We start from the raw sequence: 13,925 nt of genomic DNA on the forward strand, positions 1-13,925 counted from the left end.
GATCGAACAAGAAGCATTTTAAGAAATCATATCGTAATTTATAATATTTTATACTATTACACATATAAATTTGTAATAATGCCATTTTTATGTAAATTTCAAATATAAACTACCTATTGTAGACGAAATTTTCTTATAGATTTCTTTTATATATATATATATCACATTTTCATGGGCCCGATAAATGCTGTATTTTTGGACAAGTCATGTCCAAAATGATAAATAAAATACAGTAATGGAAATTCTCGGTCGAGTAAGTTATGGGAAAAATCCGAACAATTGGTTCGAAATGGGGAAGATTTTTGAAAAACAGAAAAATCGCAACAACTCCCATAATATGAATAATATCGAATCCGTTTTAACGTATGATAACTCGGATTACCTAATGCCGAAAAATGTTTTCTAAATACATTTTTGATACGACCAGCCATAACTGCATGGGTTCAAAAAAAATTTTCACCGGACAAAAAAACGTAACTGCCTTAGTAGACACCTTATCAAATCTGTTTAAATTGTTTGTAATAATATCATAATTATTTTCCAAAACTTTGTCTAAAACAATGTTTGATAAGATGCTTGGTGAGAAGGATAGAAAAATAATTCAAAATTTTGTACCATGATCGCTATTAAATTCCTTCGTATTTATTTCATACATTTTAAATATTATGTTCAAGAATCGATTATAATATTTTTTGTTGACTAAGGAAGCCATGTATTTGAAATTGCTTGTAGGACAGAACCCCACTTATCTAAACACACGACCCTGTTTCCTCTTACGACGGCAGCGCGCGCTCTTGTACTGATAAGACACATCTTTAACAGCTATTTCCACGGAAACTGTAGAAGCAATTGAGATGGAGCTGCTTTTAAAAACTAATTCAATTCATTGTGAACATTTTTCTCGCTTTCGTCCCCCATCTATCTTTAATAGAAAAAAAATTTTCCGCAGGTCAACTTTTTGATGTGTCAGTTTGTGAGAAAATGCATTTCAATATATTAAAAAAATTATTTAAGTGAAACCTGTACAGTTTTTGTCTTAACATTTGTTTGGTGGCGTCCTAAGGCATTAATTTACTAATAAAAAAAATCTGAATGAAATACACATGTAGGTTTTCTTTTTTTGATGTGAAACATATCGGAATACTTCAAAACAGTTCGCAGCGAATAAGTTATGTTTTTTAATTTTTTCGGACACTTAAAATATTGTTAAGTATTCAAAATAAGCATTGCCTGATGCGTATTTTGATTCTATACAATATGAAAAAAAGCTTGGTCCAAAAATTAAAATTTTAAATTTCGTTTGATATTTGGCAACAACGCACGAAGAAACAAGGACAGTGCTAACGGCAATCGGCGTGTGTTAGAGAGAGAGAGAATGCGCCCATTTACTTCCATACTGCAATCTAAGAGTGGGATGCTCTATACCACAAAATATGTTATGTTGATTTATGCTGAATGTTCGTCATCTTTATAATATTATATTTTTTTTAATGAAGGTTAGTGTACACCAAGCTTAAATTAGAAATAAAAAAATTAGACTTTTGTAAAAAGAAAATCAGAAATTTTAACGTAATTTATCAGGAGGAATATATCAACAAAAAATTTGTGAATTTTAGGACTTTTCTGCTTCGTAAAAACGTATGAAACGGGAAATTAATTATTTTATGTGTATGTTCCGGGAAAGTAAACCATTGTAAATATAGTACTTTCGGCGGGACCAAAATTAATTGGCGTATGACACGGGAAAATGTATAAAACGGGAACGTATCATTGAGATTCTAGTTGTATTTTGTACGATGGCGACTTAAAACTTAATTCAATACAAATGAACAAGCATTCCAGTATCAAAAAATGTATCGAACTTACAGTTTCGATACTCTATACTTTGCGATACCGTCAAGTATCAAAGGTATCGAGGTATCGAAGTATCGAAAATCCCATCACTACGCGAGTGCGACGATTATGCAATACAAGAGGGTATTCTGCTTTTCCCTCCTTCCCGAGAAGAGTCGGTGGAAGGAAATTATTCAACTTCGACTTTCCAAAGCTTCGCTTACCCCACTAATTCTCGATAGCTTACAAATAGCATTTAAATAATATTTATTTAATTGGCTCATAAGTACACAACATTGGAATTTGTCAGTGAGTATTATAGGAAGATGTTGGTTACCTAAATCGGTACCTTTAATGTTGCCGTTTTGTTTTTAATGACTAGGAACAAAGTTTCACCTTGCAAATAAATACCATTTTCAAATTAGTTTCACTTTTAAATTTTGAAATTCACACAATCGCACTTATTAAAACAATTTTTAGCTATGTATGCTGATTGAATGCAAACAGAAATCGGCACACAACACACAGAAAAGTTAGAAGTTGGACGCTGTTTTCTTGTGTGTGCTATTTTTCACTGTAGTATTTGCTATCTGTTTGTGTACATACATTCAACTTCCATGCATGTGTGCATGTTCTCTTTCTAATGTAGCCCAACCTTTACTTTAAAAAAAATAATAATATTGTATCAGAATAGAAAATATTCAGTTTCATCTTTATAAGGGGGTAAAAGGTCTGTAAAGTTGCCAATACATCATATAATACTGAAATGCAACGAAAATCATGAACTTAAAAATAATTTTAACAAAACTTAAATCACAATTACATAATCTTTTAATATATTTATCTCAATGAATGTCATTTATTTAGCATGATATTTGTGTACAAATGTTTCGAAATAACAAGAAATCTGAAAATATAAATGTCATCTAATTATTAATTTAGTTACGAGTGTTGTTAATTCTGAAATGCAGTGTTCGAACTTGTGCCATAATAATTAACCTGTAGAATGAATGTGACTTAAAATATTAATACATTTTAGTGGATAAATTTTATTCACAGCAATACATACAGTAGTAAAACCTTTTTAACACAATGTTTCTTAAGATTTTCTCACTTAAAACATCAGAATAATACCCATCAAAATAGGTACGCAAACAGCCACACATGCATGCAGGCGCACACTCACATTCACACGCAAAATCCTAAATTTTTGAGGGAAAAAGTCCCAGAAATGTGTTACAGGGTCTTTTCTTGTATGTGCTAGTGAAGCCAACTCATCTGTGTTGTATGTCCAGGTGCTGGTGTCCATTCAGTCTCTGATCCTGGTCCCCGAGCCCTACTTCAACGAGCCTGGGTACGAGCGGTCGAGGGGCACGCCCTCAGGCAACCAGAGCTCTCGGGAGTACAACTCCAACATCTGCCAGGCAACGGTCAAGTGGGCCATGCTGGAGCAGATACGCAATCCTTGCCCTTGCTTCAAGGAGGTTAGTAACACTGCTTGTATGCCAGGCCTACCTCAAACTTTATGCTAGCCGCCTTTGAAATTAACATAATTTAGAATAACATACATAATGTATATGCAATGGTAATTTATAGGGACATGCATTTATCACATTTGCAGATGGCAAGTTTTCATGCATTTTTTTTTTTTTGAAGACACAAATTTTTACATTTTTATAAAATACTAAGAATTCACCTCCAACTACTCAAATTACTGCAAAATTGACATGGAAAACAAAGTTACACTTAAATGTGTGTGTGTGTATGTGTGTATGTGTGTAATGTATGTAATGTATGTAATGTATGTAGGGGTCAAAAATTGCAAGAAAGTGAGGGAAAATGTCTGTATACATTATTTTTATAACTATTTTTTTTTTATCTGTCCTTATTTGCTGTTATAAAAACACTGTAATGTCACCCAAGATAATATGCTTCAATACTAAAATACGTGAATGCAAGCAACCAAATGCTAAAAGCTACACAATTGATAGAGTATTTTGAGTTCTCTATGCTGTATTTTGTTTATGGCTAGCAACCATTTGAGTAAGGAGTGCTTCTTTTGTGCATGTGATTCTATGGATACTAGATTCTTCTGTGTATTTTGTTGTTTGTTTATGTGTTTAAGATTGTTACATTTATAAATAATTGCAATTAAAGTATATACATTTTGTTACCAGCATATATTAAAGATAGCAAGGAACTTGCGCTATTATTGCGTTGTACTTTCTACTAGTGTTCATTAAGCCTGTGCTCATGACTTGGTCTTCAAAAATGTCAGACCTCAGGCAGGATGAACAGTTAAGAACTTTGAAAAGAAATTGTTAAAAAAAATTGAGTGATTTACTAAGCAGTGTTTTTTATATATATTCTATGGTCTTGGCAACTTTACAGGTTAGGTGGATTTTTTATTTTTGCACCTATCACATTTTTGAGGTTAGTTTTACTTAAAGCAAAGGCTGCACATGTTTGCTTGCACACATTTTTAATAGGTAAGTTGGATAGAGGTTTTAAATGTACACCAAACCTCTAGTAACATGGTAAAATTATTTTGTGACTGAATTACATTCTAAAATCTTCAAAAATTATCTCTGTATTTGGTTCCTTCTCAAGTTCTACCAAATAAAATCTCAGAAACATCAAATTTTACATTCTTTAGCAAGATTTGCAGTTATGCCATTTTTATTGTATTAGAGTATATATAGATATAATTTTGCTGAGCATTGCATAACTTTGTACATACTGAATGTAGATTAAGTAGATGCACTCATGCACAAGCTTGCTTTTGTAAGTGCTAAATTTCCTCTTTAATTTAATAAATTATCCTCAAATTGGTTTAAAATAAATAAGAGGAGGAAAATAAATTTAAAAAATAAGCTACAGTGCTGTAAAAATTAAGTAATTCTATTAGTGTTTAAAAAGAAAGAATAAATCTATCTATAAAAATTGACATAAATGTGCACAATATTTGGGGAAAATAACACCACTTTGTGCCATTAAAATAAATATAAATATGCAAACGCACAGAAAACAAGACAGAAAAGACCTTAGACAACATGACAACACAGATGCACAAACAAACCCAGCGGTGTGACAAAACAGATATTCCTGACAGCACAGACGAACACAGTAAGCTTCATAAGACAACCGTTGCGATGTTTCGGGAACCGAGATTTGTTCTCATCCTCAGGCACAGACAGACTGATGTGTTGTCCTTTTTATCTGTTTGGTATCATCGTTAGATAATTCTGTTTGTTGTTGTGTTGCCCGAGATCTTTTTTGTGTTAATTTACTGTTTTTGTTGCTACTGTCTCGTCATTGTCAGCCCACTGTATCTGTCTGTGCTGTAATAATTTTTTGACATATTTCTTCCACAGAATTTTCTGTTCTGTGTTTTTGTTTTTTTCACATCACCTGATTTTGGCTTGTTTTCTGTGCATTCACATATATATCATTCTTGTCATTGAGGTTTCTTATAACATACAGTGTAATCAGTAGAGCCAAGATTTTATGATATAAAAAAAGCCAATTTTGTCATTAAAAATAGTGTATTTCATCTTTATCATCATTACAAAATAAAAAAAACACATGTAACAATTAAGTGCATATCAAGCATAATAACATTGATCAAATGCTTCAACATTTCATTGTAAGATACTTAAAATATGTACAGTAAACAATTCTACATACCTATGTTGAAAGTTAAACAAAAAGCAGCAACTGAAACATTAAATGGGTTCCTTAGGTCATGAGAAAGTTATAAATATGAAAATTAGAAGCTAAACTTTTTTAAAATCTGCAATGTAAAACCAAGTTTTTATTATTATTAGTATGGATCATAAATCAATACGTAAAGTTAAAAGCCCAATATCATAATACAGGGTGTGGCGCGGAAACTTGCTGATCTGAAAGACCAATAAAAAATAAAGTAGGTAGTAGAGGTATAATTATAATTTAATTTTTCTTGTAATATATATCTATATCACCTGAAATTTTTCCATTATATAGTTTTAAAGATGACGTCCATCAAATGATGGCCCCCATAATCAATGCAATGAGTTAGTTACCCGATTTCTGAAGTTCTGTGCAACTCTTTCAAGCATATTGACGGGTCAATAGCATGGCGTATGTTGTTTTTCAGATGAGGTAGGGTCCTTGTAAACAATTGATTTCAGATAACCCCATAATAAAAAAGTCACACAGAGCCAAATCGGGGGAACGGACGTGCCATACAAGGTCGCCTCTCAATGAGATAAGTGCTCTGCGAAATGTTGATTCAAAAGATCCATTGAACATCGCGCAGTGTGTGCCGTGTCTCCGTCCTGTTGAAACCAGACATCCCCAACATTCATTTCTGCAAGTGCAGGCAGACAAAATTCTTCAATCATTTTTGTGTAACGAACTGCAGTCACCGTGAACTGCGCGTTCATTTTCTTCAAAAAAAAAAAAGACCAATTTTCTCCACTCTTGACACTGCACACCACACAGTCAATCGTTCGCAGTGAAGTGGCCGCTGATGAAGTTAACGCGTATTGTTATCACTCCAGTAACGCGTTTTTTTGCTTGTTTACACTCCCCGAAATGTGAGAGTGAGCCTCGTCACTGAAGAACACGAGTGCGTCGTGAATCAAGTTTTCACGAAGCACTTCACATGCATTTTGGCGAGCAATAAAATCGCGTTCACCAAGCACTTGTGTCACAACTGTTTTGTAGGGGTGAAAGTTCAGTTCATTATGAAGAATTCGTCTTACACCGCAATCCGGAATCCCCAGAGCAGTGGCGTGTTTATGTGGTGAATGCCGTGGAGAGCGCAAAAATGACCGCCTAGCTCTCTCAATGTCTTCGGGGGGTAGTGACAGTCCGCGGACCTCCTGTCCCACTTTCCGTCACGCTTCCACTCGCCCTAAATGTGTCCACCCATGCAACAATTGGTTGCCGACCAGTAACTGGACCTGCAGGACCAGTTTTGAACCGAATACGGAACACTCGTTGAGTGGCGATAAGGAAACGGCCGTTAGAAAAGTAAGCCTCGGCGGCAAACGCGCGCTGCTCGTTGGTCTAACGCATGGCAGCAACTGACTAGGCGGGTGACAACACATCATGGACTGCCTTTTGGAACGAGTCCCTCCCCACCCTTTCCCGACCCCATCTCATCTGACACGAAATACAAATCAGCAAGTTTCCGCGCCGCACCCTGTACATATACAGTGAAACCCCTTATTTACGTTACCGTTATTTACTTCTTCAAGTTATTTGCACTATATTCTTCAGGTCCCGTTTGGTTCCCATTTAATCCAATACAATACTTTCACGCGAATTACGTTTCAAAAATCTAATCCAACCCGCTATTTACGTCACGTAACAACGATAGTAGGCCTAAAATCATTGTGAAAAACGTAACTTTTATAGTCGGCAGTGAACATTTTAAATTGCAAAATAAACATATTTTATAACATGAAAAGTTGCTTTTATTTCTAAACATATAATAATTTAAGCCTAGGCGTGTAAAAGTCCGAGTAATTATAGCAGGAGACAATCTAAAATTTACTCGGGAAAAACGTAAACTCACGAATGTATAAACGTTTTGTTGCTATATTTATGTCACAACTTAGCCAAAATACTGGTACGAGACATAAACTTCACTAGATAAAATGAGCGGAGTCTTAGTAACTGTTTTAAACGTATTTTATAATTTCGGAAGTATTGTACAGTTGACGCATATTTTTTAAACTAACCATTTATATCTGGGGATCGTAAATAATTAATTATTGGTATCAAGACATCAAGATGAACGTAAACTTGAACACGTCACGGCAGCGAGAAAACTGGTGCGTATACCAATAAACTGGTATTAGAACTGGACAAAACTGGTACACGGGAGGTGGAGCTTATATTTTTTCCGCTAAGCTCGCATCTATTGGCTGGCTGCTGATGGAACGTCACGAGTCTGGGCGGAGCGTTGAGTGAGTTATACTGCGCATGCGCAGCTCAGACAATAGAGAGAGCCAGCTGGCGGCTACGCCGCACCATAACAGCTGATTGAGTAGGATGACCTTTTTCCGCGCACGGCGCGCTATTGACGGTAAATTTCCAATTTGCTGCCCTTTTTTTTTTTTTTTTTACTGTGGTGCAATGCGTATATGTAATGTAGCCCGCATTTGTTATGAACGCTGCAGGTTGCGACTGTATTTTAATTAACTTTAACGTATTTCTTACTTTTCCCTTTATTTACACTTTCCCGCTTTTTACACTTTTTTACTTTGTCCCCATGAAAAGTGCAAATAAGGGGTTTTGCTGTATACATTACCTTGTGATGTTTCTCTGTAGGCCTTCAGCCATGTTTGTATAGTATAGACTGCTGTTGCTTACTTTGAATAAAGCATAACTAAAGATATAGAAATATATATTATTTTTTCTTTTCTTTTTTCGTTCATTGCACCATTCATTTAACACCCTTTTCCATATAATTCATCTTTTCAATTCTGTTCCAGTATCTAATGTCAAATATACAAATATATTCTTGTTAGTACAACCAACAGCATCAGACTTGCATAAATGTTTGATTGAGTCATTATTTCATACGATTGTGGGCACAGTTGACTTGCTTAAAATTAAAGTGCGACCAACGTGTCTGGCCTTCATGTCATTCTGCATGCCGTAATACTTCCAGTTTTGTCTCCAATACTTGAACATGATGCATTATGCTCTCACTTGGAAGCCGTGATTCCAATATGATTCCAACTGCAGGTTCCACCGGCAGACGAATGCTTTGAGTTTGTGCGTGCAAGTTCCCTGCTACTGACTAGATTGAAGTTCATGATGGCCCAGTCATAATTTTTTTTTTAAGTATTAGGACCCTAGGGAGCATTTAATGCATCTTCAGGCTGGCTAAAACTATAGAAACAGTGGTGCAGTATACTTGAATTGGCTCTAAACTGTGAAAAATTGTGGGGTTGTAATTTTGTAAACATTACTCAGAATTTTTTCTAAAGAAAATCTCCAGTTAGAACAAATTTATAATGCAAATGAAATAGGGTTGTACTGGAAGTGCCTACCTTCAAGAACATTAGCTTTTGAATTGGAATGCAGAGGCCCAGGTCTTGAATCAAGCAAAGATATTTTGACCACGATATGACGTGCAAACGCCACCAGTTTACGCAAAGTTTAGCTTTGTGTCAACCAGTGTTTTGAATTGTCTTCACCCTTGAGCCCCTTCATTACCATGGTTAATTGGGAGTTGACTGTAAATTCATATTGGCAGTTTTGCATATTGCATATTTGTGGTGCTGTAATACTGCATTTATAGCTGTTTTCACCAATAACTGTGTCTGGCAGGTAATACACACACACTTCTGGATGAAGCGACAGGAGATAGTGTCTCAGGTTGAAGGCTGGATTGCAGACATGAGCCAGTGTGGGGACAAACGCACTGGTCGTGCCATCTCCATGAATGCCATGGCACTCACGGTAAGTTTTGGTTGGCTTTATTTTTGAGAAGTTATGATTACTATATTCCTGTTTGTATTGAAATGGATTTGAAAAACCAAACTTTCTTAATCTTGTATAAACCAACATTTTTGCTGTAAAAAAAGTTATTTTGAAACGAGGTAACAAGTTTGTATTGAATATTTTCTCTGTGGGTGCTGTTACGATAGTAGTCCATGCTTTGGTATGCAACTGTATCAACAGGTGAGGTTAACTTGTATAAAAAAGTGGAAAAAAGTATTTATGATATTAGCATGACTGATGCCTTTTCCAGCAATAAAATGGTCAAACATGCTACCTCACCTGCATCCTCTTTAAATTAAATGTACAGTCACGTCTTAAAAGTTTGTCTGAAGCCCAAACATTTAAGCTGAAAAATGTAGGCAGGCTAATGCTTGGATGGATAGGTATCGTATGCTGCCACCCATTCTTATCCATCCAGTTTTTAAGGAATTTGACTCCCCCAGCCCTCCTGCAAGTGGTTCCATCTCTTTTTTGGGACTAAGAAATGTTACAGGAATAAATTTCCATTGGTCTGCTGATACAGAAATATGTAGATAGTAATTAGGGAATGCTATTTAAATTTTTGAGGAAGGTAAATTGTAGGAACTTTTCCCTGCAGTTGTTTGAGCCATCGTATACAACTTTAAAGCGAAATAATGAAAACTAGGGTTGTGGTCAGGAAGTGTGCAGCACAGTATGGGGTGTTGCAGCGGCACTTCTCGCAGCTCAAGGAGGAGCTGGCCAAGCTGCGAGTGCCGGAGGGCCTCGAGGACCTGGCCAGCACCGCGTGGCCGCCGGCAGCCGGCCCCAGCCAGACCCCGGACACTCCTGCCGCTCCCCCCCGCACCCCCCTAGAGGCCGATCTCTGCTCCGACAGTGAAATGGAGAAGATGGTCTCCAAGTTCTGTGAGTGAGCAGTCGTTTAACCACCCCATCACAGAACTGAACTTTTTTTATCACCTCAAAGCATAGTGCAATGTTTGCAGATTACTGGAAAAAGTTTTTAGATTGTACAAAAAGAAAGCATTTGCAGCGAGCGGACTTTATGTCTGTCGTTTTCTTTTCCGTCTGTCTTGAGTTGTGAGTGCGCAATGTAAATATATAAATAATAAGTATTTTATTCTGTGGTTACACCCGGCTTTGCTCGGATGGTTGGACGATGCTTCTGAAGAAATCCAGGAGGAATATTTTCATTCTGACGACAAGCTCCAAGATAAAGCATCAATTGCATTTTTATGGGTACCACCCATGATATTTTTTTTTTTTTAATAAAAATGCTAGTTAAGATTTTTGTTGTCCTTGTTGAACATAACTGGTTGTGTTATATCAATCGCTACATAGCATTTAGCCCATACAGGAAGGAATTGTTAACTAAACATAATTGATGTATTTCGGAAAAACAGTGACTTGTAAAGCCCATAGTAATAAAAAACCAAAGCAAGAATTTGTGGTGTTTTAATTTTTAGGAATAATACAATTTTTTTTAGAACCCTCCCATTCCTTGAGAGAGGTAGAATATCGCCAAAATTGGCTCTCACTTGTGTATTACTTTTGGCATAACCTCAAAAGGAAGAAAAAACTAGACCAAAGAAGTCGCTAGAAGAAAGAAGTAGGTACTCAGGAAAAGGTAAATTTAAGTGCATGTTCATTTATTTATAGCTGGATGTAAGCAGAAAAATTAGGGAAAGGTTTCCGACAAATCACGATTTATTATATATTTAGTATGTTATATTTATGCATTTAGTCCATGCTTTATTACTCTTAAGCAAGTATAAATTGAAAGGGGGACATTATAAAACAATTTTACCCACAGGTCTGTGGTATAGAATTTGCATCTACATTCATCACATCAGTACCACATAAATAGGTCAGTTTACATGAAAAAACACATTAACCAAGAATTTATAAGATAAATGTTATTTCAGTAAATTGAATAATGTGCCTTCATTAAATATGAGTCATAACTGCCTCAATACATACTTCTTGTACATAGAAATAATACCCATATTTATATTTCTTACTCTATAATCCAAATAGTTTTAACACTTATATACACTAAAACATTTCAATAATCATGTATTAGCATGACTATAAATAGCTAGTGTTGTGCGGGAAAGAATTTTTTAATTCTGGAAATTTCAGGGAGGGAAACTTTTTCCTGTGGGAAACATGAATGGGATAGAGAAAAAAAAATATATTGAAATTCTGCCACCTACCAATTTTGTTTATTGTAAATGTGTTTTTCATTAATATCCTTCACCTTAGTAAAATATAAATTAGGCCAAAAAAATTAAATAAAAATGTAAATATACTAAAACAAACTTACTAAGATTTCTTTTGATTAACATAGAACACTGAAGTAATATATCAAATCTTCAAAATAATATTTGGTTTTCATGAAGGAGCACTAATTGCCTGCTGATGAAAAAACTTTCACTTGCTGCTTCTGTAGCTGGTATTCCAAGATACTTTACTGTTATCTTGCAAAGGTTTGGCAATGCAGCAAGATTTTTTTCCCCACAATTTTAAGGGATCTTCATCTTTCAAGCAAAGGCATACTCAAATAATTGTGTATTTCACTCATAGATGTATCATTAAAGTTTGAAGAACTGGCTGGGTAAGCTGTCATATTGTTTCCATAATCCACTCCGCGGCTTGACACTGGGTTCAGGCACTTGTTCCATGTCTGCATCAAAATGTTTTAAAATTTTTATTTTTTAGTTACAACTTAATTTTGTACAAAGGTTTATGTTGTAATGAAATTAAACTAACAGATGATGTAGCCTGTTTGTTGTAATCTTTGCAGCACTGACTGCAAGTGTTTTACTGACACTGACTTTTCTTCCTCTGGAATCACAACAGACTTGAAGCGAGGGTCTATAAGCATTGCAGTGAAATATGGTTCCTGTTTTCCATACATTGGGAATCTGGCTTTAAGAAGAAACAGTAGGGCTTTGGAAAAAATATCAGCTCCTACCGTGCTATTACTGTCAATATGCTCATTTAGGCAAGCTTCCATTGAAAAAAGGGCAGTGATTACCAAGAATGCTGTTGGTATCTTGCACCTGCAGAGTTGGGTTGTTGCTTCGTGAAGTGGTTAAAGAATTGCCACTTGGTTTTTCACAAGTTGCCACTCACTGCCAGTTAAATTATCAATGTTAAGTTTAAGAAAATGTTGGGAAAGTGTTGCTTTGTTTATCATCAATCTTTCTAACATGAGGAATTCTGAGTTCCATCTCATTGCAGTCTTGGATAAGTTCCAATCACTCGAGTCCCAACTCTTGAATTTTGTGCAACTGTAAATTTGCTGAACTGTTCTTGTAAAGTTGTAATGTCCAACTATTGCTCTTGCTTTCTTCAACATTAAGTTCATGCTCTCTGTACGTCTCTTGGCATCACTTAGAACTAGTTGGAGAGTATGGGCAAAGCACTGTAATGTGTGAACTTAACTTTACAAATTGTGGAACCAAGTTTGATGTTCCTGCCATTGTCAGTTACCATATAGAGAGATACTTTAGCCTCTTAAAGTATTAGAAGGTCCCACTTAGTCATACGTAATTTCATTAAGTTTGTCACCAATTGCAGCAGCTATATGACTTCCTGAAAACCTAGCACATCTCGAACAATACTTGGGCAATGCAAAGTTTTCAACAAAATGCCATGTAATTGCCATGTAGGCATCATTGCTGCGTGATGTCCAAAAATCACACGAGGACATACAGGCGATGGTAGCATTAGCAACAACCTTAGAAATGTTGGACAGTTTTCCCTGCACTGAATTGTACAAACTATATACAACTTGCCTAAAAAAAAGTTGTACGCGATGGAACTTTGTACAAGAGCTGTGCAGATTGTAAAATTTTCTTGAAGTGCACATTATGCACAACATTTTAGAGCACCATGGAACCAGCCATCCACTCTCCAATGTTTTGTGTGATCACTTTAGCTTTAGGATGATTAGGATTCCACTGATTAGTCTCATCAATCTCTAACTGCTTGGAGGTAGATTGGCCTACACTAGTGGATTAATTTTTTTTTAGATTCATGCTTTCCTTGAGTATCGAATTCCCTTTTTAAGTGCAGTATTAATCTAGACATGCTACAGTAACTGATCTTAATTTTTGACACTTCATACATTTATTTGGTGGTTGGGTTGGCATTTTTTTTTTCATAATACTGTCGAACACCTTTCAACTTAATAGTTATTTTTCCCGAGTTTTTCATATGGATGATGAATGCAATCGGAAATACAGAATACTGTGTATAACCAATGCCACAAAAGATATCGTTGTTTACACAGGCCGACTAGCACTGTAAAAAATTAAGGCAGTTTAACCAACTGCCACGAACTACAAAAAGCTGATTACTGGTAATAATTGTTTCTCAATTTAACAAGAACTGTGGAAAATATTAAATAAAATAATACTAATCATTTACATTTGACACATTACAAACAAAATTGTATTACATTTGTTCAATGTTTTTGAATTAATAAACAAAGTAAAACTGTGTTGTCAAAATAGTAATTTAAAAACTCAATTGTGTAATCCTTCAAAAATTAATAAAGTTATAATGCTTTCATTTTAACTCATTTAAGTCAGGTAGAG

General features: G+C 35.3%; 1 protein-coding gene across 5 annotated transcripts in view; it reads left to right on the forward strand.

Annotated features, from left to right (window-relative positions):
* Nucleotides 1-10,762, forward strand: part of LOC134530772 (baculoviral IAP repeat-containing protein 6) — a 328,951-nt gene extending 318,189 nt beyond the window's left edge. For 4 of the 5 annotated variants that reach the window (XM_063365948.1, XM_063365949.1, XM_063365946.1 and 1 more), the window contains exons 61-63: nt 3,129-3,317; nt 9,166-9,297; nt 10,029-10,762. In XM_063365948.1, coding sequence (XP_063222018.1) covers nt 3,129-3,317; nt 9,166-9,297; nt 10,029-10,232 — 525 coding nt within the window. In that variant the 3' untranslated portion in view covers nt 10,233-10,762. Of the gene's footprint in view, nt 1-3,128; nt 4,763-9,165; nt 9,298-10,028 lie in introns of those variants that run through there. The other variant, XM_063365950.1, reaches the window with a different exon arrangement.
* The last annotated feature ends 3,163 nt before the right edge of the window (nt 10,763-13,925 follow it).

This window comes from Bacillus rossius, chromosome 3, assembly GCF_032445375.1.
Source record: "Bacillus rossius redtenbacheri isolate Brsri chromosome 3, Brsri_v3, whole genome shotgun sequence".
NCBI lineage: Eukaryota > Metazoa > Arthropoda > Insecta > Phasmatodea > Bacillidae > Bacillus > Bacillus rossius.